The 25,256-nt window shown below is 60.0% G+C and overlaps 2 protein-coding genes across 2 annotated transcripts; one reads left to right on the top strand and one right to left on the bottom strand.

Moving 5' to 3' along the window:
• Nucleotides 1–8,093: 8,093 nt before the first annotated feature.
• On the top strand, nucleotides 8,094–12,384 carry LOC311191128 (scavenger receptor cysteine-rich type 1 protein M130-like; the record flags this gene model as incomplete). The annotated part of the gene is made up of 12 exons (XM_084263226.1): nucleotides 8,094–8,559; nucleotides 8,650–8,967; nucleotides 9,047–9,349; nucleotides 9,426–9,740; nucleotides 9,904–10,212; nucleotides 10,292–10,600; nucleotides 10,692–11,042; nucleotides 11,158–11,301; nucleotides 11,446–11,541; nucleotides 11,716–11,799; nucleotides 12,027–12,149; nucleotides 12,266–12,384. 12 exons carry the CDS (start codon nucleotides 8,094–8,096, stop codon nucleotides 12,382–12,384), a joined length of 2,937 nt encoding a protein of 978 aa, XP_084119352.1.
• A 261-nt stretch (nucleotides 12,385–12,645) lies between these two features.
• Nucleotides 12,646–21,836, bottom strand: LOC311191127 (scavenger receptor cysteine-rich domain-containing protein SCART1-like; the record flags this gene model as incomplete). Its single annotated transcript, XM_084263225.1, has 16 exons — nucleotides 12,646–12,672; nucleotides 12,918–13,026; nucleotides 13,179–13,299; nucleotides 13,776–13,985; nucleotides 16,639–16,809; nucleotides 17,784–17,906; nucleotides 18,135–18,218; nucleotides 18,388–18,483; nucleotides 18,626–18,769; nucleotides 18,881–19,231; nucleotides 19,324–19,632; nucleotides 19,713–20,021; nucleotides 20,189–20,503; nucleotides 20,580–20,882; nucleotides 20,962–21,279; nucleotides 21,371–21,836. 16 exons carry the CDS (start codon nucleotides 21,834–21,836, stop codon nucleotides 12,646–12,648), a joined length of 3,456 nt encoding a protein of 1,151 aa, XP_084119351.1.
• Between the last annotated feature and the right edge of the window lie 3,420 nt (nucleotides 21,837–25,256).

Below are 25,256 nucleotides of genomic sequence, written 5' to 3'. Positions count from 1 at the left end.
TGGGACACCCCAGAAATCAGGATAGGGGGCAATTTCAGGGCAGGGCATTTGCTGAAGGAGAACCCCCCCATCCCCTCAAGGTCCCTAGGGGCTGGTGCTGCAGCCCCACATCACTGCTGGGGATTTTTCAGGTGTTGTGGAGCCGCTGCGGCTGGTGGAGGGGGAGAGCCGGTGCGACGGGCGGTTGGAAGTAGCCACCAGCCTCGGTGCCTGGGCCTGTGTGCCATCGGGGCTGTGGGACGCCCGGGGTGCCAGCGTGGTGTGCCGGCAGCTGGGCTGCGGTGTGCCAGAGAAGGTCTACACAGTGCCAGGCTCCAGCCCCGCAGTGCTGCAGGGGCTGTGGTGTACCGGCACCGAGCACAGCCTGGCCCAGTGCAACGTCTCGGGGATGGCCGCTGCGCCGACTGGCAGCCCTGAAGAGGTGGCTGTCGTCTGCTCAGGTGAGTGTCCTGGGGAGTGCCGGGGAAGTGCTGGCACCCTGAGCAGCCGCACCAGCCTGGGCCCCTCTGTGCCCCACAGGCAGCCGGCGGGTGATGCTGGTGGGTGGCACCGGACGCTGCGCCGGGAGGGTGGAGGTCTACGTCAACGGCACGTGGGGCAGCATCTGCCAGGACGCCTGGGACCTCTCGGACGCCACCGTGGTCTGCCGCCAGCTGGGGTGCGGAACGGCAGTGGAAGCACCCGTATCGGCTCCCTTTGGTCCTGGCACGGGGCTGCTGTGGCTGGATGCTGGTGGGTGCACCGGGACGGAGGCGTCACTCTGGGACTGCCCGGCCTTGGCACCGCATGTCTGCCAGCGCGGTGGTGGGGCAGGAGCCATCTGCTCAGGTTGGTGCTGTGTGTCCCCATATCGTGGACCAGGGGGACTGTCCTCCCATGGGCGCCTGGCCCATCCCTGCTGTGACCCTCCTTTGCAGAGCACCTCTCCCTGCGGCTGACGGGTGGCAGCAGCCGCTGCTCTGGGCACCTGGAGGTGCTCCACAACGGCACGTGGGGCCGCGTGTGCAACAACGGCACCAGCGCTGCCACGGCCACCATCGTCTGCCGGCAGCTGGGCTGTGGGGACAGGGGGACACTGATGGATGCTCTTGTCCGGGACACGGCCCCCGCCTGGCTGTCCTGGGTGGGCTGCGAGGAGGGCTTCCACCTGCTCTGGCGATGTCCATCGGCACCATGGCACCTGCACACCTGCAGCCCCGGCAGGGACACCTACGTCACTTGTTATCAGGACAGCGGTGACGGGAGTGGGACTCCCACCCCATCCCCAGGTAGTCACTTCTGCCATGGTGCCCTGGCACAGGCTGCTCTGCCTTTGCAGTTGGCCCCGCCATCCCTCGCCGTGCCAGTGTACCCCCGTCATGTTGCCTGGCGATGTTCACACAGGTGTCCCCAGTAGCAGGACCCCAGTGCCAGAAGCGGGGACCATTTCAGTGCCCACGGTCCTGTGTGTGGTCCTGGGGACGCTGCTGTTCCTGGCCTTTGGCGTGCTGGCTGTGCAGGCATGCCGGGTGTGGGCTTGGTGCCAAGGTGGGTCCCGGTGAGCAGGTGTTGTTGCAGAGATGCTTTCGGGGGGTCCCTGTCTTCCGAGTGTGACAGAGGGGGGCAGCTGGTGACCCCAGTGCCGATCACAGTGCCCATGGACCCAGATGAGCACTGCCTGTGGTTTCAGGCCCGCGTAGAACCCCCGATGCCATCACTGACGCTGTCTACGAGGAGCTGGACTATGCCCTGACGCCGGAGTATCAGGAGGTGCCCAGTCGCTCTGGTTGGTACAGCCACCCCTGCACCACGTGGGTGCCACCCAAAGAGTTGAGGGTGTGTCTGGCCCACCGCAGCAGCAGAGTGGGGAGCCAGGCTCAGGATCCGGCCATGCGGCACTGGCTCATCCCTGTAGTTTGGGATGCTCTGGCCACCCCAACACCCAGTCCCCTCCCACCAGGGTCCCCATCGGAAGGATCAGAGATGAAGCAGCCATATGACAACGGGGACAGTGGGGAGGAGAGTGACCCCATGGCAGCCCCAGGTGTGGGGACAGGGAGCATGGGGGAGGGGGGACACAGACCCTGCAGCTCTCAGTAGCTACAGCCAGGCATCACCATCCCTGCGGCTGAGGCCCTGATGCGGCTCCGGCAGAGAGCTTGTAGCTCTAGTGCCCCCTGACAGTGGCAGTGGTGTGACTGGAGTCGGGAATCAGCCAGACTCCTGCCATGGCTTTGCACTCACTCCAAACTCCCCCCCTCCACGGCCAGACTCCCCTGCACAGCACGACCCCCCACACTGCTATGATGATGCCACGGCTGTGTTGGAAGGGTCCCCCTCTGCCAGAGCTGGGGATGTCTCTGAGGGGAGCTGGGGCTGCGTCCCACCCACAGGTAAGAGGGGCCACAGCCGCCCTGTCCCCTGGAGAGCCACCCCAGATGAGTGGGCTGCCGTGGCAGGACGGCAGCAGGTCTGCGGGGGCTGCGCCAAGCCATGGGTGTTCCCTAAGGTGGGAGCTGCCCCCTGCCCAGTCCCAAGGCAGTCACAAAGGAACCCTTGGCACAGCCCCTGGAGATGGACACAGGCTATGATGACGTTGCCATCAGCACCCTGGGGACATCGCTGTGAGGGCCATCCAGCTGCAGAACAGACCCTGCACACCTTCCGCAGTGGGGCAGGGGGGTGTGGTGTTTGTTCTGTTATTGTGAATTTGTCTTTTCTATTAAAACCCCAAACTATTCCCAGGGCTGGCTCCTCGTGCTGGGGTACATCAGCCATCCCTGGGGGATGTGGGGTGGGAGCTGGACCCTCAGGCATGGCCCTGGGCATGGTAGGGAAGGGGCAGGAACGAGAAGGGCTGTTAAATCCCACCCTCTGCCTTCCTGGATGCGGTAACAAGTGTGCAAGGTCGGTCGGCTTCTGACAGCGAATCGCTGGGATAATCTGTCCTCCTCCCATGGGAACCTCTGACAACTTCACCTTGAACTCCTGAAAGTCCTTCAGGTGTGAGGCCTTGCAGCGCTCGTGAGAGGACAGCTATAGAGAGCTCTTCTCCTGCCATCAGGGGATGATGCCACCTAAAGATGCCAGTGGTTAGACATCACAGCTATGCCATGGGCAAGAGGTTTTGGAGCTGGGCTCTAAGTTAGTCCTGTACAGTCCGGTGCTTCATGCCGCGGAAAGACCAGAATCAGCCATCCCAGCATGGCAAGGTCACCAGGGGTGCTGGCACTGCAGGGTCCGGCACGGTGTGGATGACCTCTGCCCTGGGGATGGTCACAGGAGAGAAAAAAGTACCTGAAAAAGCATCACAGGGACTTTGAACGACACTGGGAGCTGCAGCCCCTCAGGCCCTGGGGACAGTTTGGTCCACACCACCACCACACCAGGCAGTGGGATACGCTCAGAAGGGCTCAGATTCTTCCTGAAATCCCGGTCCCACATGTGGGCAGGACTTCTCTTTGCAATGGCAGCCCAACACGTGCGTCTACACTAACGCACGTAGCATGGGCAACAAGCAAGAAGAGTTGGAAGCCATAGTGCGGCAGGCAAACTATGACCTGGTTGCCATAACAGAAACATGGTGGGATTGCTCCCATGACTGGAGTGCTGCAATGGATGGCTACAAACTCTTCAGGAGAGACAGGCAAGGAAGGAGGGGTGGTGGTGTGGCTCTATACGTTAGGGAATCCTTTTCTGCTACTGAGATTGTGACTGGGGATGATAACATTGAATCCCTATGGGTAAAGATCAGAGGAAGGGCTGACAAGGCAGACATCCTGGTGGGCGTCTGTTATAGACCGCCAAACCAGGATGAAGAGACAGGTGAGGTGTTCTACAAGCAGCTGGCACGAGCTGCACGGTCATCAGCCCTTGTCCTCATGGGGGACTTCAACTTCCCTGACATATGCTGGGAGTACAGCACAGCACAGAAGAAGCAGTCTAGGAGGTTTTTGGAGTGCATAGAAGATGCCTTCCTGATGCAGCTGGTCAGAGAGCCCACAAGAGGAACTGCCCCACTAGACCTGCTGTTCATGAACAGGGAAGGTCTGGTAGGAGATGTGAAGGTTGGGGACTGCCTTGGACAGAGTGACCATGAAATGATACATTTCTCAATTCATGGTGGAGCTTGGAGGGGGAATAGTAAAACTGCTACCTTGGACTTCCGGAGGGCGGACTTTGATTTGTTCAAGAGACTGGTAGGGGGAGTCCCTTGGCATTTAGTCCTAGCGAACAAAGGGGTACAAGAGAGCTGGTTGCTCTTCAAGATGGAAGTCTTAAGGGCGCAGGAGCAGGCGGTCCCCCTGAGCCGCAAAATGAGCCGGCGGGGAAGAAGACCGGCGTGGATGAATAGGGAGTTATTCTTGAGGCTCCGGGAGAAAAAGAGAATCTACCGCCTGTGGAAGGAGGGACGGGCAACTGAGAATGAATTCAAGGAAGTCGTCAGGATGTGTAGAGGTGAAATCAGAAAGGCAAAAGCCCAGCTTGAATTTAACCTGGCCGCTGGGGTGAAAAGGAATAACAAACTCTTTTATAAGTACATTAACAGTAAGAGGAGGACAAAGGAGAATATCCACTCTTTACTGGATGAGGCTGGGAATATGATCACTGAGGATAAGGAAAAGGCGGAGGTTCTGAATGCCTTCTTTACGTCTGTCTTTAAAGGTCAGACCAGTTATGCTCAGGGTACTCCTCTCTCTGACCTGGTAGTCTCGGCTGGGGAGCATGCTAACTCCCCTGTGATTCTGGAAGAAACGGTCAGAGACTTCCTACTCCAACTGGACTGCCACAAGTCCATGGGGCCTGATGAGATCCACCCGAGAGTGCTGAGGGAACTGGCAGAGGTGGTAGCCGAGCCGCTTTCCATTATCTATCAGCTCTCCTTGTTGACTGGTGAGGTCCCAGAAGACTGGAGGCTCGCCAATGTGACTCCCATTTACAAGAAAGGTTGTAAGGAGGATCTGGGGAACTACAGGCCTGTTAGCCTGACCTCGGTTCCAGGGAAGGTTATGGAACAGATAGTCTTGAGGGAGATCATGCGGCATCTGCGGGATGGCCGGGGGATTAGGCCTAGCCAGCATGGGTTCATGAAGGGCAGGTCCTGTTTGACCAACCTGATCTCCTTCTATGATCTAGTGACCCATCTGCTGGATGAGGGAAAGGCTGTTGATGTGCTCTACCTAGACTTCAGCAAAGCCTTTGACACTGTCTCCCACGGTATTCTCCTGCAGAAGCTGGCAGCCTGTGGCTTGGATGGGTACACCCTCGGCTGGGTAAGGAGCTGGCTGGAGGGCCGGGCTCAGAGAGTGGTAGTAAATGGAGTTAAATCCAGCTGGCGACCGGTCACGAGTGGTGTTCCCCAGGGGTCGGTGCTGGGGCCTGTCCTCTTCAATATCTTTATTGATGACCTAGATGAGGGCATTGAGTGCACCCTCAGTAAGTTTGCAGATGACACTAAATTGGCTGGGAGTGTGGATCTGCCTGGGGGTAGCGAGGCCCTACAGAGGGATCTGGACAGGCTGGAGAGCTGGGCTGAAGCCAATGGCATGAGGTTCAACAAGAGCAAATGCCGAGTCCTGCACTTTGGCCACAACAACCCCAGGCAGCGCTATAGGCTTGGGGTGGAGTGGCTGGAGGACTGTGTGGAGGAAATGGACCTGGGGGTACTGATTGATGCACGGCTGAACATGAGCCGACAGTGTGCGCGGGTGGCCAAGAGGGCCAACGGCATCCTGGCTTGCATCAAAAATAGTGTTACTAGTAGGAACAGGGAGGTGGTTGTCCCCCTGTACTCAGCACTTGTGAGGCTGCATCTCGAGTACTGTGTTCAGTTTTGGGCCCCTCACTACAGGAAAGACATTGAGGCCCTGGAACGCGTTCAGAGGAGGGCTACTAAGCTGGTGAGGGGTCTGGAACACAGGCCTTACGAGGAGCGGCTGAGGGAGCTGGGATTGTTCAGCCTGGAGAAGAGGAGGCTCAGAGGAGACCTTATGGCTCTCTATAGCTTCCTTAAGGGGGGTTGTAGTGAGCTAGGGGTCGGCCTCTTCTCCCGTGTAGACAGCGACAGAACTAGAGGGAATGGTATCAAGCTGCGGCAGGGGAGGTTCAGGCTGAACATTAGGAAGCACTACTTCTCTGAAAGGGTAGTCAGGCACTGGAATGCACTGCCCAGGGAGGTGGTGGAGTCACCGACCCTGGGGGTGTTCAAGGAAAGACTGGACGTTGTATTGAGGGACATGGTTTAGTGGGAGCTAGTAGTAATAGGTGAATGGTTGGACTGGATGATCTTTTAGGTCTTTTCCAACCTTGATAATTCTGTGATTTCTGTGATTCTGTGATTTCTGTGATTTCTGAACATCCGGCGCACATTTCCTGTTGCCTTGCCAGCCGGCTTCTGGAAAACCACCCGGACGGGGAAGTTCAGACCGGAAGGATTCCCGGCAATAAACCCAGGGAGAAGAGGCTGTTTGGGGGGAGAAAAGGCTGCTTTAGGACAGCGCGTGGATGCTCACAGCTGCCACAGCCCCTCTGCTGCTTCTCACCTCCCAGCACTGACAGCTCTCCCCCCTCCCAGCAACAGCTTGTGGGTTTGACTGAAAAGCCACCAAACCTCTGAGTTTCCAGCTGTGCTGGAGTAAATGCGCTTTGCTCGGGGTCTCCAGGGCTTTCATCAGCCTTGTCTTGGTAAGGAAACCCAGGGACCTTCCTCTTCCTCCTCCCCCCTCCCTGTTTGGAGCTCCTTATCACTCTTTTCTCCCCATTTCCAGTCTCTCAGGTCTTTAGGAGACAAGTACCATCCCGCGGCTCTCCAGGAGCAGAGGCGGCTGCAATTAGTCTCCTGTAAATTCAGGAAAGCCACGGGAAGCTGCTGTTTCCTGCAGGAATTACAGCCTGCTGCAGTGTTGACCTCTGAGCAGGGGAGGGAACCTCCAAGGGAACCCCATCACGGGCAACGTGGAGCTCAATTTAGATGCCTGAAACTGCCAGTTAGGAGAGAGAAATTAAATATAGCTGTAGGAAATGGGGAGTTAGACTGGGAGAGGATCATTGGGGTGATATATCTGAAAGGGAAAGGAAAAAGGAGCTGGGAAAAACAATCCCTGTCCCTGGGCAGGTGGCACTGCAAAACAAAGCCCGGCTGTGGGTCAGAGCAGAGCGCTTCCAGCAGTGCCTTCAGAGTTTAGCTTAAACGGAAATGAAACAGCTCAACAGCAGCCTGTGACAGCAGAGCCTGCCGGGCCCCATGGCTGTCTGAGGCTGAACCCTGTCCTCATCCTCATATGCTACAGAGAACTCGGGGTGCTCCTGCTCCCTTCCACCTCCTGTGCCAGCGGCTTTGCTGGAGCTTGGTCCCAGTCTGGCCCCGTGCCCCCCTCCATGGCGTCACCACGGGCAGATCCCAGCCCCACCGGCAGCGCTGCAGGTGTCTGGGGAGCCGCGTGTGGTTGGTGCTGGTGCCGGGTCCCCGCCTGGGCTCAAACCGCCTCTTTCCTGCCCACAGTGCGGGGACGTGACTGCCGGCAGCGCGGGCAGCAGCGCCATGTGCTGCCGGGCTGCGTGAGGGGCTGGGGATGTGCCCCCTGCAAACACTGTGGTGAGCCAGGGGCTGCTTTGCCTCGGTGCCCCCCTGGGGTCTGCAGGCACCCTGGGGACGGCAGCACCCCAAGGACAGGAGATGACATGTGTGACCATTGGGCTTCGCCCTGCAATGGGACTGAGGGTGGCCATGCGGAGGGTCCGGCAAGTTTTGGGATGAATCCTGTTGCTGTTGGGCCTGGGCTCTTGCCGGGCTCAGGCAGCAGGGTCAGCTCCAGGGGGCACACGGGTGGGAAGGGTCCACGTGCCCTGTGCCAGTGGCAAATGTCCTGGGAGGTATTGGGGGGTTGGTTCTCCCCGGGGACATCTGGGTGCTGACACCCAGCAGGAAGGTTCATGACGCCAGAAGCAGAGCCGATCCTCATATTTGGGCACAGAGCACGTTATTGGAGGGTGGGAGATAACCCACCTGATAACGGCTCACAAGGTGCTGGGTCTCCATTGGCTCCCAGCTGCGACGCTGCTGCCTATATATCACCCGCCCCGCACCGGGGAGGGGGTGGTTCCGGCTCAGTACAATGGTGCCCATCGGGGTGCTGGGGCTGCTCCTGTGCCTGCGGCTCTGTGGGGGTGACTCCTCAGTGCTGGGAACAGCCGTGGGGAAGGGGACCCCAGCTTCCTCTCTGCAGCCCTGGACCACACTCAGCACCGTCCCTGCCACAGGCACCGCAGAGCTGCGGCTGGTGAATGGTGGAGGGCGCTGTGCTGGTCGGGTGGAGGTGAAGCACGAGGGCGAGTGGGGCTCCGTCTGCGTCTACGACTTTGTGTGGGAGTCCAGATGGGCCACGGTGGTGTGCAAGTCCCTGGGCTGTGGGCCGGACATCCACTCATCTGTGAATGCCCCGTTCGGGCAGGGCACAGGCCGGATCTGGCTCCATCTCTACTACTGCAACGGCAACGAGGAGGTCCTGCAGGATTGTATCCACTTAGACTGGGGAAATCACCATTGCAGCCACGAGTGGGATGTGGGGGTGATCTGCGAAGGTAAAGTATGGAGGGGTGGCTGAGCTGGGTACCCACCCCATGCTGGGGCATCTGCCAGCATTGCTGAGGCTGCGTTGGTGCCCCATGCAGATGCACTGGAGCTGCGGCTGGCTGACGGCGGGGGTCCCTGTGTCGGGAGGGTGGAAGTGAAGCTGCAGGGAATCTGGGGCACTGTGGGTGATGATAACTGGGACATGGAGGATGCCGAGGTGGTTTGCCAGCAGCTGGGCTGTGGCTCGGCTGCTGGTGCCTATCCTGTCAGCACCCGCTTTGGTGAAGGCACAGGATCCATGAACCTGGCTCGGGTCGACTGCCGAGGGGATGAGACCGCTCTCTGGTACTGCAAAATCTACAGATGGGGGCCCTATTATGGCATTCATAGCTATGACACTGCTGTCATCTGCCAAGGTAGGAGCCAGACGGCATGGGGGGAACAGGCTGGTCCTGGCACGGGCCCCAGCAACGACCCCCGTGCATCTCCCCGCAGGTTTTTCCAGGCTGGTTGGCAGCGACAGCTCCTGTGCTGGGCGGCTGGAGGTGCGTCAGGGCCGAACCTGGACCAGAGTCTGTGAGGGGGATGTGGACATCAAGGCTGCCCAGGTGGTCTGCCGGGAGCTGGGCTGCGGCCCAGCGCTGGCCGTCCCCGGTGCCGGCTGGTTTGAAGCAGGAACGGGGCCGTTCTGGCAGGGGGGGTTCGAGTGCTTAGGCACTGAGCCCCTTCTCTCAGCCTGCACCCGGCGGCTGCCCCGCAGCGAGGGCTGCACCGGCCACGCCACCATCATCTGTTCCTGTAAGCCCTGGGGATGCTGAGGGGGTATTGTGGTCCCCAAATGCCATCTGGTCCCACAACACCCTTTCTTCTGCAGCATACACAGGTTTCCGGCTGGCGGGCAACAGCTCGAGATGCGCTGGGCGGGTGGAGGTGGAGGTGGGGGGGGCATGGGGGTCCCTCTGTGCCAGCAACTGGGACCTGCCCGATGCCCACGTGCTCTGCCACCACCTCGGCTGTGGTTCTGCCATCACCGTGCCCCCGGGAGGCTACTTTGGTGTGGGTGATGGGCCGCTGCTGCGGGACACCTTCGGCTGCAGTGGGAGTGAGCGTCACCCAGGCCAGTGTCCCACGGCGGTGCTGGGGCAGCCCGCCTGCCTCCCCGGCCACGCCGCTGCTGTCAACTGCTCAGGTCTGTACCGCACATGCCTAACAGGGCTTTTGGGACACCCCAAAAATCAGGATAGGGTGGGCAATTTCAGGGCAGGGCATTGGCTGAAGGAGAACCCCACCATCCCCTCAAGGCCCCTAGGGGCTGGTGCTGCAGCCCCACATCACTGCTGGGGATTTTGCAGGTGTTGTGGAGCCGCTGCGGCTGGTGGAGGGGGAGAGCCGGTGCGACGGGCGGTTGGAAGTAGCCACCAGCCTCGGTGCCTGGGCCCGTGTGCCAGTGGGGCTGTGGGACGCCCGGGGTGCCAGTGTGGTGTGCCAGCAGCTGGGCTGCGGTGTGCCAGAGAAGGTCTACACAGTGCCAGGCTCTAGCCCCACAGTGCTGCAGGGGCTGTGGTGTACCGGCACCGAGCACAGCCTGGCCCAGTGCAACGTCTCGAGGATGGCCGCTGTGCCGACTGGCAGTCCTGAAGAGGTGGCTGTCGTCTGCTCAGGTGAGTGTCCTGGGGAGTGCTGGGGAGGTGCTGGCACCCTGAGCAGCCGCACCAGCCTGGGCCCCTCTGTGCCCCACAGGCAGCCGGCGGGTGATGCTGGTGGGTGGCACTGGACACTGCGCCGGGAGGGTTGAGGTCTACGTCAACGGCACGTGGGGCAGCATCTGCCAGGACGCCTGGGACGTCTCAGACGCCACCGTGGTCTGCCGCCAGCTGGGGTGCGGAACGGCTCTGGAGGTACCTGTATCGGCTCCCTTTGGTCCTGGCACGGGGCTGCTGTGGCTGGATGCCGGTGGGTGCACCGGGACGGAGGCGTCATTCTGGGACTGCCCGGCCTTGGCACCGCGTGTCTGCCAGCGTGGTGGTGGGGCAGGAGCCATCTGCTCAGGTTGGTGCTGTGTGTCCCCAAATCGCAGACTGAGGGGACTGGCCTCCCATGGGGTGCCTTGGCCTAGCCCTGCTGTGACCCCCCCTTGCAGAGCACCTCTCCCTGCGGCTGACGGGTGGCAGCAGCCGCTGCTCTGGGCACCTGGAAGTGCTCTACAATGGCACGTGGGGCCGCGTGTGCAACAACGTCACCAGCGCTGCCACGGCCACCATCGTCTGCCAGCAGCTGGGCTGTGGGGACAGGGGGACACTGATGGATGCTCTTGTCCGGGACACGGCCCCCGCCTGGCTGTCCTGGGTGGGCTGCGAGGAGGGCTCCCACCTGCTCTGGCGATGCCCTTCGGCACCTTGGCACCTGCACACCTGCAGCCCTGGCGGGGACACCTACGTCACTTGTCATCAGGACAGCGGTGACGTGAGTGGGACTCCCACCCCATCCCCAGGTAGTCACTTCTGCCATGGTGCCCTGGCACAGGCTGCTCTGCCTTTGCAGTTGGCCCCGCCATCCCTCGCCGTGCCAGTGTACCCCCGTTATATTGCCTGGCGATGTTCACACAGGTGTCCCCAGTAGCAGGACCCCAGTGCCAGAAGCGGGGACCATTTCAGTGCCCACGGTCCTGTGTGTGGTCCTGGGGACGCTGCTGTTCCTGGCCTTTGGCGTGCTGGCTGTGCAGGCATGCCGGGCGTGGGCTTGGTGCCAAGGTGGGTCCCGGTGAGCAGGTGTTGTTGCAGAGATGCTTTCGGGGGGTCCCTGTCTTCCGAGTGTGACAGAGGGGGGCAGCTGGTGACCCCAGTGCCGATCACAGTGCTCATGGACCCAGATGAGCTCTCACTTGGTGGTTTCAGGCCTGCGTAGAACCCCCGATGCCATCACTGACGCTGTCTACGAGGAGCTGGACTATGCCCTGACGCCGGAGTATCAGGAGGTGCCCAGTCGCTCTGGTTGGTACAGCCACCCCTGCACCACGTGGGTGCCACCCAAAGAGTTGAGGGTGTGTCTGGCCCACCGCAGCAGCAGAGTGGGGAGCCACGCTCAGGATCTGGCCATGTGGCACTGGCTCATCCCAGTGGTTTGGGATGCTCTGGCCACCTCAACACCCAGTCCCCTCCCACCAGGGTCCCCATGGGAAAGATCAGAGATGAAGCAGCCATATGACAACGGGGACAGTGGGAAGGAGAGTGACCCCATGTCGGCCCCAGGTGTGGGGACAGGGAGCATGGGGGAGGGGGGACGTAGACCCTGCAGCTCTCAGTAGCTACAGCCCAGCATCACCGTCCCTGCAGCTGAGGCCCTGATGTGGCTCCGGCAGAGAGCTTGTAGCTCCAGTGCCCCCTGACAGTGCCAGTGGTTGGACTGGAGTCGGGAATCAGCCAGACTCCTGCCATGGCTTTGCACTCACTCCAAACTCCCCCCCTCCATGGGCCAGACTCCCCTGCCCAGCACGACCCCCCGCACTGCTATGATGATGCCACAGCTGTGTTGGAAGGGTCCCCCTCTGCCAGCGCTGGGGACGTTTCTGAGGGGAGCTGGGGCTGCGTCCCACCCACAGGTAAGAGGGGCCACAGCAGACCTGTCCCCTGGAGAGCCACCCCAGATGGGTGGGCTGTGGTGGCAGGTGGGCAGCAGGTCTGCGGGGGCTGCGCCAAGCCATGGGTGTTCCCTAAGGTGGGAGCTGCCCCCTGCCCAGTCCCAAGGCAGCCACAAAGGACCCCTCTGCACAGCCCCTGGAGATGGACACAGGCTATGATGACATTGACATCATCACCCCGGGGACATCACTGTGAGGACCATCCAGCCGCAGAACAGACCCTGCACCCCTCACTACGTGGGGGTGTGTGTGTGTGGTGTTTTTTCTGTTACAGTGAATTTCTCTTTTCCATTAAACCCCAAAACTTTTCCCAGGGTTGGCCCCTCATGCTGGGGTACATCAGCCATTCCTGGGGGATGTGGGGTGGGAGCTGGACCCTCAGGCACGGCCCTGGGCATGTTGGGGGGAAGCAGGAAGAGGAAGGCCATGGGGGAGTCCTGGCACTCGCCCCGCACTTTTATCTGCCCTCGGGAATCGCTCCTGGCTGCTCCCGGGGACACACGTGGGACAAGGGGAGAGGGAAGGGTGCAGAGATGCTCTGTGGACAGGACATCCTCCCCTGTCCCCCAATGCATGGGGCAGGCTCAAGCCCATGGAGTCTTCTCCCAGGTTTGTCAGCCTGGAGAAATGGCTAGAAATGGCTCCGGCTGCTGTCAGGATCTCTGCCCAAAAAGGGGAGCCCCTTCCTGCTTCTGGCTCCTTGAAGGGTAGCTGGGCCATGGCCCCCACCTGTGGTTCATCCTGCTCCAGGAGGTCCATGATCTTCAGGTTGGGCTTCAGTGCCCGCAGAGCCGCCAGGTCCTGCCGCGCTTCCTCTCTTACCCCAGATGTGCCCAGCCTGTACCCGGCGGCAGGAAAGGAGAAAGGGCTGTTAAATCCCACCCTCTGCCCTCCTGGATGCTGGGAACTTGTACCCCCTGCCCTGTCCCACAACATCCGACACTGAAACGCCCGCACAGGGCCGGATGGGGTGTGTGCCATGTATCTTACCCCAGGGTCTGCAGCGAGCAGGCAGGATGCTGCAGCTGCTCGCAGAGCTGCAGGACCCCATCACATCCCAGCTCGTTGTCACTCAGGTCCAGGCAGGTAAGCCTGGGGGTCTGTGCCAGCCCTGCGCTCAGGGCTCGGTAGCAGGTGCCCATCAGCTGGCAGCTCCCGAGCCATTGGGGCCAAGGCACAGAGGGGTGTGGGGTGTGACTGGATGGTCCTGGGGCCACCTGCAGCCTCTGTGCCTGTCTGCTCGTGCCCCAGAACCCAAAGGCACCATCATTGGGCTCCTGGGGATGCCTCCAAAGCGTTACCGACCGTGCAGAGATGCCCTGGATCCCCATTCCAGGAGGAAAGGGTCTGCCCAGCTGCCAAGAGCTGAAGGCTCTTCTCCAGGAGAGGAGGGAGCTTGGCACTAAGTGGGGACAGCAGGAGGAGAGGGCATTGCAACCCCCACACTAATAGGATTGCAGCAGGTTATCTCCATGTTCCCAGACTTCCCAAGAAGCCGAATCCTGCTCTTACCAACTTCTGCCTGTCTCCCAGATAGCCCAAGGGAAAAAGAGACAAAGAAAAGCAAGCTGCTCGGTGGCTTCCTACCTTTCACCACCTCATGCAGGGGTTTCTCAGCGAGGTCTCTCTGCTGCATGTCTTCAAACAACCCAATCCCTGTGTCCATCACAGTGTCTTCTTGGTCATTCTGCACCATGCAGCTCACAAGGGCACAATGGCGATCGGCCTCTGCCAGGGAATCCCTGGGATAATCCATCCTCCTCCCACGGAAACCTCCAATAACTTTGCCTTGAACTCCTGAAAGTCCTCAGGCACGAGGCCTTGCAGCACTCGTGAGAGGACAACTAAAGAGCGCTCTTCTCCTGCCATCAGGGGATGATGCCACCTCAGAATGCCAGAGGTTAAAAACCATAGAATCATAGAATCACAGACTGGTCTGGGTTGGAAGGGACCCCAAGGATGACAGAGTTCCAACGCCCTGCCACAGGCAGGGCCACCAACCTCCATGCTGGGATCTACACAAGGTTGCCCAGGGCCCCATCCAACCTGGCCTTGAACACCCCCAGGGATGGGCACCCATCCCATCTCTGGGCAGCCCGTTCCAGACCCTCACCACTCTCTCTGTAAAGAACTTCCCCCAATATCTCATTTAACCCTTCCCTCCTTCAGCTTCACTCCAACCACCCTTGTCCTGCCATTAAAGTTGATTCCCCTCCTGTTTCTCTGCTCCCTTGAGGAACAGGATTGCTGCAATGAGGTTCCCCCCGAGTCTTCACTTCTCCAGGCTGAACAAGCCCAGGTCCCTCAGCCTCTCTTCGTAGGGGAGGTGCTCCAGCCCTCCAATCATCTTCGTGGCCTCCTCTGGAACCTCTCCAACAGTCCCACATATTTCTTTGTATTGAGGGCCCCAGATCTGGACACAGGACTCCATACGGGGCCTCACAAGGGCAGAGCAGAGAGGGGCAGTCCCCTCCCTGTCACTGCTGGCCACGCCTCTGCTGATCCCATCGCCCTTCCAAGCTCCAAGAGCACACTGCTGGCTCATGCTGAGTTTCTCATCTACCATGACACCCAGGTCCTTCCGTGCAGGGCTGCTCTTCAGGAGCTCTTCTCCCTGCCTGTATATATGTCTGGGATTCCTCTGGCCCAAGTGCAACACCTGACACTTCACAGTGCTGAACCTCATTAGGTTCACCCAGTCCCACCTTTCCAGCCTGTCAAGGTCCCTCTGGATGGCTTCCTTTCCTTCTGTTGTGTCAACCACACCACTCAGCTTGGTGTCATCCGCAAACTTGCTGAGGGTGAACTCAATTCCATCATCCATGTCATTGATAAAGATGTTAAAGAGCACCGGTCCCAAGACAGACCTCTGGGGGACCCCGCTTGTCACCGGCCTCCACCTGGACATAGACCCACTGACCACTACCATTTGTCTGCGTTCATTCAACTAGTTTCTTATCACTGGAAGGTCCCACCCATCAAATCCACATCTCTCCAATTTAGAGATAAGGATGTGGTGGGGGACTGTGTCAAAGGCCTTGCACAAGTCCAGGTAGATGACATCGGTCGCCTTCCCTTTATCGCCCGACGCTGTCACTCCATCACTGAAGGCCACCAGATTGGTAAGGCATGACTGTCCCTTGTTGAAGGCATGCTGGCTGTCCCCCACCACACAGTCATCCCTCATATGCTCCAACATGTCATCCAGGAGGATGTGTTCCATGATCTTCCCAGGCACAGAGGTGAGGCTCACTGGCCTGTAATTCCCTGGGTCTTCCTTGCTCCCTTTCTTATAAGTGGGGGTAACCTGACCCTTTTTCTGGTCCATGGGGACCTCGTCCGACTGCCACGACTTTTCAAATATGATGGAGAGCGGCTCAGCAACCACATCAGCAGCTCCTTCAGGACCCTGGGATGCATGTCGTCTGGCCCCATGGACTTGTAGACATTCAATCTGATGAGGCGGTCTTGGACTTGCTCTGCCCTTACTGTGTGTGTGGGATTTACTCCCCCATTGCCACCTAGAGGTTCAGGGACTTGAGAATTATGAGGATCCTGACTGCCGGAGAAGATGGAGGCAAAGACCTCATTCAGTACCTCAGGGTTCTCCACATCCGTTACAGCCAATTCTCCTTCCTCACTTACCAAAGGGGTACATTCTCCTTGGCCTGTCTCTTCTGGCCAATGTGCCTGTGAAATCCCTTCTTGTTGTTTTTAACATCCCTTGCCAAGTTCAGTTCCATCTGCAACTTGGCTTTCCTCATCCCATCTCTGCAAGTCCGAACAGCATCCCTGTATGATTTCCAGGCAACACCCCCTTGTTTCCAGAGCTTGTATTTGCCTTTCTGTTCCCTCAGTTTGACCAGCAGGTCCTTGCCTAACCATGCTGGTCTCCTGCCCCTCCTGCCCACTTTCTTATTCAGCGGTACAGAGAGCTCTTGAGCTCTCAGAAAAGCATCCATAAAGACTAGCCAAATTTCCTCAACATTTCTGCCTCTAAGGACCACATCCCAGGAGATCTTGGCCAACAAGTCCTTAAACAGCCTAAAGTTTCCTTTAGAGATGACCTGCTGTCACCCTATTAGTGTGGGGGCTGCAGTGACTTCTCCTCCTGCTGTCCCCACTTAGTGCTAAGCTCCCTTCTCTCCTGGAGAAGAGCCTTCAGCTCTCGGCAGCTGGGCAGATCCTTTCCTCCTGGAATGGGGATCCAGGGCATCTCCGCATGTTTGGTAATGCTTTGGAGATGGAGGCATCCCCAGGAGCCCAGTGATGGTGCCTTTGGGTTCTGCGGCACGAGCAGACAGGCACAGAGGCTGCAGGTGGCCCCAGGACCATCAGGTCACACCCCACACCTCGCTTTGCTTTGCCCCCAAAGGCTGGGGAGCTGCCAGCTGATGGGCACCTGCTACCGAGCCCTGAGCGCGGGGCAGGTGCAGACCCCCAGGCTTACCTGCCTGGACCTGAGCAACAATGAGCTGGGATGTGATAGGATCCTGCAGCTCTGCGAGCAGCTGCAGCATCCCACCTGCTTGATGGGATGCTGCAGCTGCTGATGAGCCCTGGGGTAAGATGCCTGGCACGTCCCCAATCCCTCCCCGTGCCAGTGATTCAGGGTCCGATGCTGTGGGACAGGTCAGAGCATGACAACCCTCCAGCATCCGGGAGGGCAGAGGGTGGGATTTAACAGCCTTTCTCCTTTCCTGCCACCGGGTGCAGGCTGGGCACATCTGGGGTAAGTGAGGAAGCATGGCAGGAGCTGGCGGCTCTGTGGGCACTGAAGCCCAACCTGAAGATCATGGACCTCCTGGAGCAGGATGAGCCGTAGGCAGGGGCCATGGACTGGCTGCCCTTCAACCGCGGGGTCCTGCTGGGCAGGGGGAACACGGGAGGCAGAAGGGGCTCCCCTCCTTGAGCAGAGCTCCTGCCAGCAACAGGAGCCATTTCTAGACCTTTCTCCGGGCTGTCGAAGAGAGGGGAAGCCCCCCTGGGCTTGAGCCTGCCCCATGCATTGGGGGACAGGGGAGGATGTCCTGTCCACAGAGCAGCTCTGCGCCCTTCCCTCTCCCCTTGCCCCACACGTGTGCCCGGGAGCAGCCGGGAGCGATTCCCGAGGACAGATAAAATTGTGGGGTGAGTGCCAGGATTCCTCCATGGCCTTCTCCTCCCTGCCCCCTCCCCGCCATGCCCAGGGCCGTGCCTGGGGGTCCACCTCCCACCCCATGTACCCCAGCATGAGGGGCCAGACCTGGGAATAGTTTTGGGGTTTAATAGAAAGGAGAAATTCGCTATAACAGAATAAACACCACACACACACACCCACTGTGGGAGGGGTGCAGGGTCTGTTCTGTGGCTGGATGGTCCTCACAGCAATGTCCCTGGGGTGATGATGTCAACTTCGTCATAGCCTGTGTCCCCCGCTGAGAGCTGCGCAGGGGGGTCCTTTGTGGCTGCCTTGGGACTGGGCGGGGGACAGCTCCCACCTTAGGGGACACCATGGCTTGGCGCAGCCCCCACAGACCTGCTGCCCACCCATCACGGCAGTCCACCCACCTGGGGTGGCTCTCCAGGGGACAGGTCTGCTGTGGCCCCTCTTACCTGTGGGTGGGACGCAGCCCCAGCTCCCCTCAGAGACGTCCCCAGCGCTGGCAGAGGGGGACCCTTCTGACACAGCCATGGCATCATCATAGTAATGCAGGGGGTCGTGCTGGGCAGGGGAGTCTGGCCCGTGGAGGGGGGGAGAGGTGGGAGTGAGCCCCAGGCCCTGGCAGGCATCTGGCTGAGCCCCAACTCCAGTCACACCACTGGCACTGTTGGGGGCCCTGGGGCTGCAAGCTCTCTGAGAGAGCCACAGCAGGGGCTCGCCATCAGGGACACTGACGCTGGGTTGTAGCTTCTAAGAGCTGGAGGGGACGCATCCCCCCACCCCTGGGCTCCCCATCCTCCCACCTGGAGCCACCATGGTGTCACTCTCCTCCTCACTGTCCCCGTTGTCATATGGTGGCTTCATCTCTGACCCTTTCGCTAGGGACCCTGGTGGGAGGGACTGGGTGTTGGGGGTGGCCATTGCACCCTAAACTGCTGGGATGAGCCGGTGCCACACGGATGGATCCTGAGCCTGGCTCCCAAGCCTGCTACTGCAGAGAGACCCCCCCAGCTCTTTGGGGGGCAACCATTGGGTGCAGGGGAGGGTTGTACCAACCCGAGCGACTGGGCACCTCCTGGTACTCCGGTGTTAGGGCGTAGTCCAGCTCCTCGTAGATGGCATCGGAGATGGCATCAGGGGTTCTGCGGCAGCCTGAAACCACGGGCAGCAATCAGCCAGGGCTGTAGGCACCGTGATTGGCACCGGGGTCACCGGCTGTCCCTGTCTGTTCCATCCTGCAGACATGGAACTCCTCAAAGCATCTGAGCCCTGACACCCACACACCGGGACCCACCTTGGCACCAAGCCTGGGCACGGCACACCTGCATGGCCATCACGCCCAGGAACAGGAAGAGCAGCGTCCCCAGGACCACGCACAGGATCGTGGGCACCGACACCGACCCTATTCCTGCCAGGGGTGCCCTGCTGCTGGGGACACCTGCAAGGACATTGCAAACCGACGTCAGGGGGGTACCCGGCGCGGTGAGGGATCCGGGGGGCCAACAGCACAGAGCTGTCTGTGCAAGGGCACCATGGTGGCAGCGACTACCTGGGGATGGGGTGTGAGTCCCATTCACGTCACCACTGTCCTGATGACAAGCGACGTAGGCGTCCCCATTGAGGCTGCAGGTGTGCATGTGCCATGGTGCCGAAGGGCATCGCCAGAGCAAGCGGGATTCCTCCTCGCAGCCAACCCAGGACAGCCAGGCGGGGGCCGAGTCCCATATAGGGGAAGCCATCAGTGTCCCCCTGTCCCCACATCCCAGCTGCCGGCAGACGATGGTGGCCGTGGCAGCGCTGGTGCCGTTGTTGCACACGCGGCCCCACGTGCCGTTGTGGAGCACCTCCAGGTGCCCAGAGCAGCGGCTGCTGCCACCCGTCAGCCGCAGGGAGAGGTGCTCTGCAAGGGGGGTTCACAGCAGGGCTTGGCCAGGGCCCCCCGTGGGAGAACGGTCCCCCCTGGTCCTCGATTTGGGGACACACAGCACCAACCTGAGCAGATGGCTCCTGCCCCACCACCACGCTGGCAGACACGCGGTGCCAAGGCCGGGCAGTCCCAGAGCGACGCCTCCATCCCGGCGCATCCGCCAGCATCCAGCCACAGCGGCCCCGTGCCAGGACCAAAGGGAGCCGACACGGGTGCTTCCACTGCTGTTCCGCACCCCAGCTGGCGGCAGACCACGGTGGCGTCCAAGAGGTCCCAGGCGTCCTGGCAGACGCTGCCCCACGTGCCGTTGACGTAGACCTCCACCCTCCCGGCGCAGCGTCCGGTGCCACCCACCAGCATCACCCGCCGGCTGCCTGTGGGGCACAGAGGGGCCCAAGCTGGGGTGGCTGCTCAGGGTGTCAGCACTCCCCCCGGCACTCCCCAGGACACTCACCTGAGCAGACAACAGCCACCTCTTCAGGGCTGCCAGTCGGCGCAGCAGCCATCCCCGAGACGTTGCACTGGGCCAGGCTGTGCTCGGTGCCGGTACACCACAGCCCCTGCAGCACTGTGGGGCTGGAGCCTGGCACTGTGTAGACCTTCTCTGGCACACCACAGCCAAGCTGACGGCACACCACGCTGGCACCCCGGGTGTCCCACAGCCCCGCTGGCACACGGGCCCAGGCACCGAGGCTGGTGGCCACTTCCAACTGCCCGTCGCACCGGCTCTCCCCCTCCACCAGCCTCAGCGGCTCCGCAACGCCTGCAAAATCCCTGCCAGTGATGTGGGGCTGCAGCACCAGCCCCTAGGGGCCATCAGGGGATGGTGTGGGGCTGCTTCAGCTAATGCCCTGCCCCGAATGGCCATATGCCCCCTATCCTGATTTCTGGGGTGTCCCAAAAGCCCCGTTAGGCATGTGCGGTACAGACCTGAGCAGTTGACAGTGGCGGTGTGGCCGGGGAGGCAGGCGGGCTGCCCCAGCACCACTGTGGGACACTGGCCTGGGTGACGCTCACTTCCACCGCAGCCAAAGGTGTCCAGCCACAGCGGCCTGTCCCCTCCTCCAAAGTAGCCTCCCGGGAGCATGGATACAGCGTGGCCGCAGCCAAGGTGGTGGCAGAGCACGAGGGCATCGGGCAGGTCCCAGTTGCTGGCACAGAGGGACCCCCATGTCCCCCCTGCCTCCACCTCCACCCTCCCAGCGCATCTTGAGCTGTTGCCTGCCAGCCGGAAGCCTGTGTAGGCTGTGGAAGAAAGGGTGTTGTGGGACCCAATGGCATTTGGGGACCACAATACCCCCTCGGCATCCCCAGGGCTTACAGGAACAGATGATGGTGGCGTGGCCAGTGCAGCCCTCACTGCGGGGCAGCCGCCGTGTGCAGGCTGAGAGGAGGGGCTCGGTGCCAGTGCACTCAAACCCCCCCTGCCAGAACGGCCCCGTTCCCGCTTCAAACCAGCTAGCGCCGGGGACGGCCAGCACCGGACCACAGCCCAGCTCCCGGCAGACCACCTGGGCAGCCTTGATGTCCATGTCCCCCTCACAGACTCTGGTCCAGGTTCGGCCCTGCCGCACCTCCAGCCGCCCAGCACAGGAGCTGTCGCTGCCAACCAGCCTGGAAAAGCCTGCAGGGAGATGCACAGGTGTTGGTACTGGGGGCTATGCCAGGACCGGTGCATTCCCTCCATGCCGCCTGGCTCCTACCTTGGCAGATGACAGCAGCGTCATAGTCATGAACACCACGGTAGGGTCCCCAGCCATCGATTTTGCAGTACCAGAGAGCAGTCTCATCCCCTTGGCAGTCAACCCGAGCCAGGCTGATGGAGCCTGTGCCTTCACCAAAGCGGGTGCTGGCAGGAAAGGCACCGGCAGCCGAGCCACAGCCCAGCTGCTGGCAAACCACCTCGGCGTCCTCCATGTCCCAGTTCTCATCACCCACAGTGCCCCAGATTCCCTGCAGCTTCACTTCCACCCTCCCGGCACAGGGACCCACGCCATCGGCCAGCCTCAGCTCCAGCGCATCTGCACAGGGCACCAACACAGCCTCAGCAATGCTGGCAGGTGCCCTGGCATGGGGTGGGTACCCCAACTCAGCCACCCTTCCATGCCTTACCTTCACAGGTCACCCCCACATCCCACTCATGGTCGCAGTAGTGATTTCCCCAGCCTAAGTGGTAACAATCCTGCAGGAACTCCTCGCTGCCCTGGCAGAAGATGAGATGGAGCCAGATCCGGCCAGTGCCCTGCCCAAATGGGGCGTACAGTGACGAATGGACCACCGGACCACAGCCCAGGGACTTGCACACCACAACGTCCCATTTGAATTCCCAGTGGAAGTTGTAGACGCAGACGGAGCCCCACTCGCCCTCATGCTTCACCTCCACCCGGCCGGCGCAGCGCCCACCGCCATTCACCAGCCGCAGCTCTGCGGTGCCTGTGGCAGGGATGGTGCTGAGTGTGGTCCAGGGCTGCAGAGAGGAAGGCAGGGTCCCCTTCCCCACAGCTGTCCCCGGCACTGAGGAGTCACCCCTGCAGAGCCGCAGGCACAGGAGCAGCCCCAGCACCCCGATGGGCACCATTGTTCTGAGCCGGAACCACCCCCCACCAGTGCGGGACGGGTGATATATAGGCAGCAGCGTCGCAGCTTGAGCCAATGGAGACCCAGCACCTTGTGAGCCGTTATCAGGTGGGTTATCTCCCATCCTCCAATAACGTGCTCCATGCCCAAATATGAGGCTCGGCTCCGCTTCTGGCGTCATGAACCTTCCTGGTGGGGGTTGGCACCCAGATATCTCTGGGGAGGGCCAGGCCCCCAAACATCCCAGGACATTTGCCACTGGCACAGGTCATGCAGACCCTTCCTACCCATGTCCCCCTGAAGCTGACCCTGCTGCCTGAGCCCTGCAAGAGCCCAATGGTGACAGGATTCATCCTAAAATTTGCTGGAGCCACATCAGGTCCACCCTTAGCACTGATGCAGGGAGATGCCCAAGGGTCTCATATGTTGGGTCCCATCTTTGGGGTGCTGCTGTCCCCAGGGTGCCTGCAGACCCAAGAGGTCACCACAGTGTTTGCAGGGGGCACATCCCCAGCCCCTCACGCAGCCCGGCAGCACATGGCAGTGCTGCCCGCGCTGCCGGCAGTCACGTCCCCGCACTGTGGGCAGGAAAGAGGCGGTTTGAGCCCAGGCGGGGACCCGGCACCAGCACCGACCACGCGCGGCTCCCCAGACACCTGCAGCGCTGCCGGTGGGGCTGGGATCTGCCCGCGGCGACACCACATAGGGGGGCACTTGGCCGGGCCAGGACTGGGCTCTAGCAAAGCCGCAGGCACAGGAGGTGGAAGGGAGCAGGAGCACCCCGAGTTCTCTGTAGCATATGAGGATGAGGACAGGGTTCAGCCTCAGACAGTCATGGGGCCCGGCAGGCTCTGCTGTCACAGGCTGCTGTTGAGCTGTTTCATTTCCGTTTAAGCTAAACTCTGAAGGCACTGCTGGAAGCGCTCTGCTCCGACCCACAGCCAGGTTTTGTTTTGCAGTGCCGCCTGCCCCGGGATAGGGACTGTTGGTCCCAGCTCCCTTTTCCTTTCCTTTTCAGATATATCACCCCAATGATCCTCTCCCAGTCTAACTCCCCTTTTCCCACAGCTATATTTAATTTCTCTCTCCTAACTGGCAGTTTCAGGCATCTAAATTGAGCTCCACGTTGCCCGTGGTAGCGTTCTCTTGGAGGTTCCCTCCCCTGCTCCAAAGTGAACTCTGCAGCAGGCTGTAATTCCTGCAGGAAACAGCAGCTTCCCATGGCTTTCCTGAATTTACAGGAGACTAATTGCAGCTGGCTCTGCTCCTGGAGAGCTGCGGGATGGTACTTGTCTCCTAAAGACCTGAGAGACTGGAAATGGGGAGGGAAAGAGTGATAAGGAGCAGCGCCAAGGAAGGAGGTGGGGAGGAGGAAGAGGAAGGTCCCTGGCTTTTCTTACCAAGACGAGGCCAATGAAAGCCCTGGAGACCCCGAGCAAAGCGCACTTACTCCAGCACAGCTGGAAACTCAGAGGTTTGGTAGCTTTTCAGTCAAACCCACAAGCCGTTGCTGGGAGGGGGGAGAGCTGCCAGCACCGGGAGGCGAGAAGCAGCAGAGGGGCTGTGGCAGCTGTGAGCATCCATGCACTGTCCTAAAGCAGCCTTTTCTCCCCCCAAACAGCCTCTTCTCCCTGGGTTTATTGCCAGGAATCCTTCTGGTCTGAACTTCCCCATCCAGGTGGTTTTCCAGAAGCCGGCTGGCGAGTGGCCCCGTGGCGAGGGAAGAGGAAGTGTGCGCTGGATGTTGTGCTGCCATTGCAAAGAGAAGCCCTGCCCTGTGGGACGTCCCTGTGGGACGGGGATTTCGGGCAGCACTTGAGCACTTCTGTCAGGATCCCTCTGCCCGGTGCGGTGGGTGCAAGGCCATTCCGTGGCCACACTGGACGTAGTGGACTGGATGGGCTGCAGCTCCCAGTCTGGTCTTGATTCAATGAAATGTAATCATGCTGAACAGATGTATGCAGGTGTAACTTAAAAGACAGTTAATACAACTTTAATATATGAATTTTCATGGTTTTAAGAATAGATTATTTTTGGATTTTAGCTGAATTTGGCTGTAATCATATGTTTTGTGAAAGTGGCTACACAACTGAGTCATAACAGTGCAACAGCCTTCAAACTAGAGAAATTGGAGAAAGGAGAGTCATAAACAATGAGACTAAGGACTAATTAAGAGACAGAGTATATCTTGTTTTCAGTGAAAAGCAATGTGGTTTTGAGCTCAGGTAACCACGGAGAAGAAATGTAAAGAGCGTTCACTGAGAGCGAGGAAGACATCCAGCTTTCATCCCTGAAGACCACCACAAGACCTCCTGAGTGTCACTGAGCATGCTCTATCTGTGAGGAATTAATATAAATAACTTCCTGGAAATAACTTGCATAACCCTGCCTTTTCTTAGACATGATAATGAACATGTCTAGTTAATCTGTATAAATATGAGAAATTTGGCTTTAAAGGGCGCACACATTCGGAGGAGCGATCCCCTGGGTGCCCAGTGCTGCAATAAAGAATGCCTGCTTAATAGTCACCAAGGCTATTGAGTTTTGATTCTGGCTTTCCGAGGCATCAGTCTGAAGCCCTGATGAAGCCCTGGACCATGTGGGTCCGTTCACAAGTGGTGTCCCCCAGGGCTCAGTCCTGGGTGCAGTCCTGTTCCACATTTTTATCAATGTCCTGGATGAAGGGATGGAATGTTCCCTCAGTAAGTTTGCTGATGACACTGAGCTGCGAGGACCTGTTGATCTGCCTGAGGGTAGGGAGGCTCTTCAGAGGGACCTGAACAGACTGGACTGATGGGCTGAGACCAATGGGATGAGGTTTAACAACACCAAGTGCAGAGTCCTGCACATGGGACATAACAACCCCGAGCAGTGCTACAAGCCTGGGGGAGACTGGCTGGAGAGCTGTCAGGAGGAGAAGGACCTGGGGGTGTTGGGTGACTGTCGACTGACCATGAGCCAGCAGTGTGCCCGTGTGGCCAGGAAGGCCAACGGCATCCTGGCTTTAGTCAGAAATAGTGTGGCCAGTACGTCTAGGGAAGTGATTGTGCCCCTGGACTCACCATTGGTGAGGCCGCACCTTGGGTGCTGCGTCCAGTTCTGGGCTCCTCACTACTGGAAGGACATGGAGGTCCTGGAACTGGCCAGAGGAGGGCAACCAGGCTGGGGAAGGGGCTGGAGGGCAAATCCTATGAGGAGCGGCTGAGGGAGCTGGGGGTGTTCAGCCTGGAGAAGAGGAGGCTGAGGGGAGACCTTATCACCACCTACACTGACCTGACAGGAGGGTGCAGAGAGGTGGGCGATGGTGTCTTCAGCCAGGGGACAGGAGATGGGACAAGGGAAAATTTCCTCAAGCTGCACCAGGGCAGGGTCAGATCAGATGTTAGGGAAAAGTTCTTCCCTGAAAGAGCTGTCAGGGCCT

The sequence above is a fragment of the Gallinula chloropus genome (genome assembly GCF_964237585.1).
Source record: "Gallinula chloropus genome assembly, chromosome: 4".
Classification (NCBI taxonomy): Eukaryota; Metazoa; Chordata; class Aves; order Gruiformes; family Rallidae; genus Gallinula; species Gallinula chloropus.
Note: the sequence above shows the minus strand (reverse complement) of the source record. Positions and strands in the feature narration are given on the sequence as shown.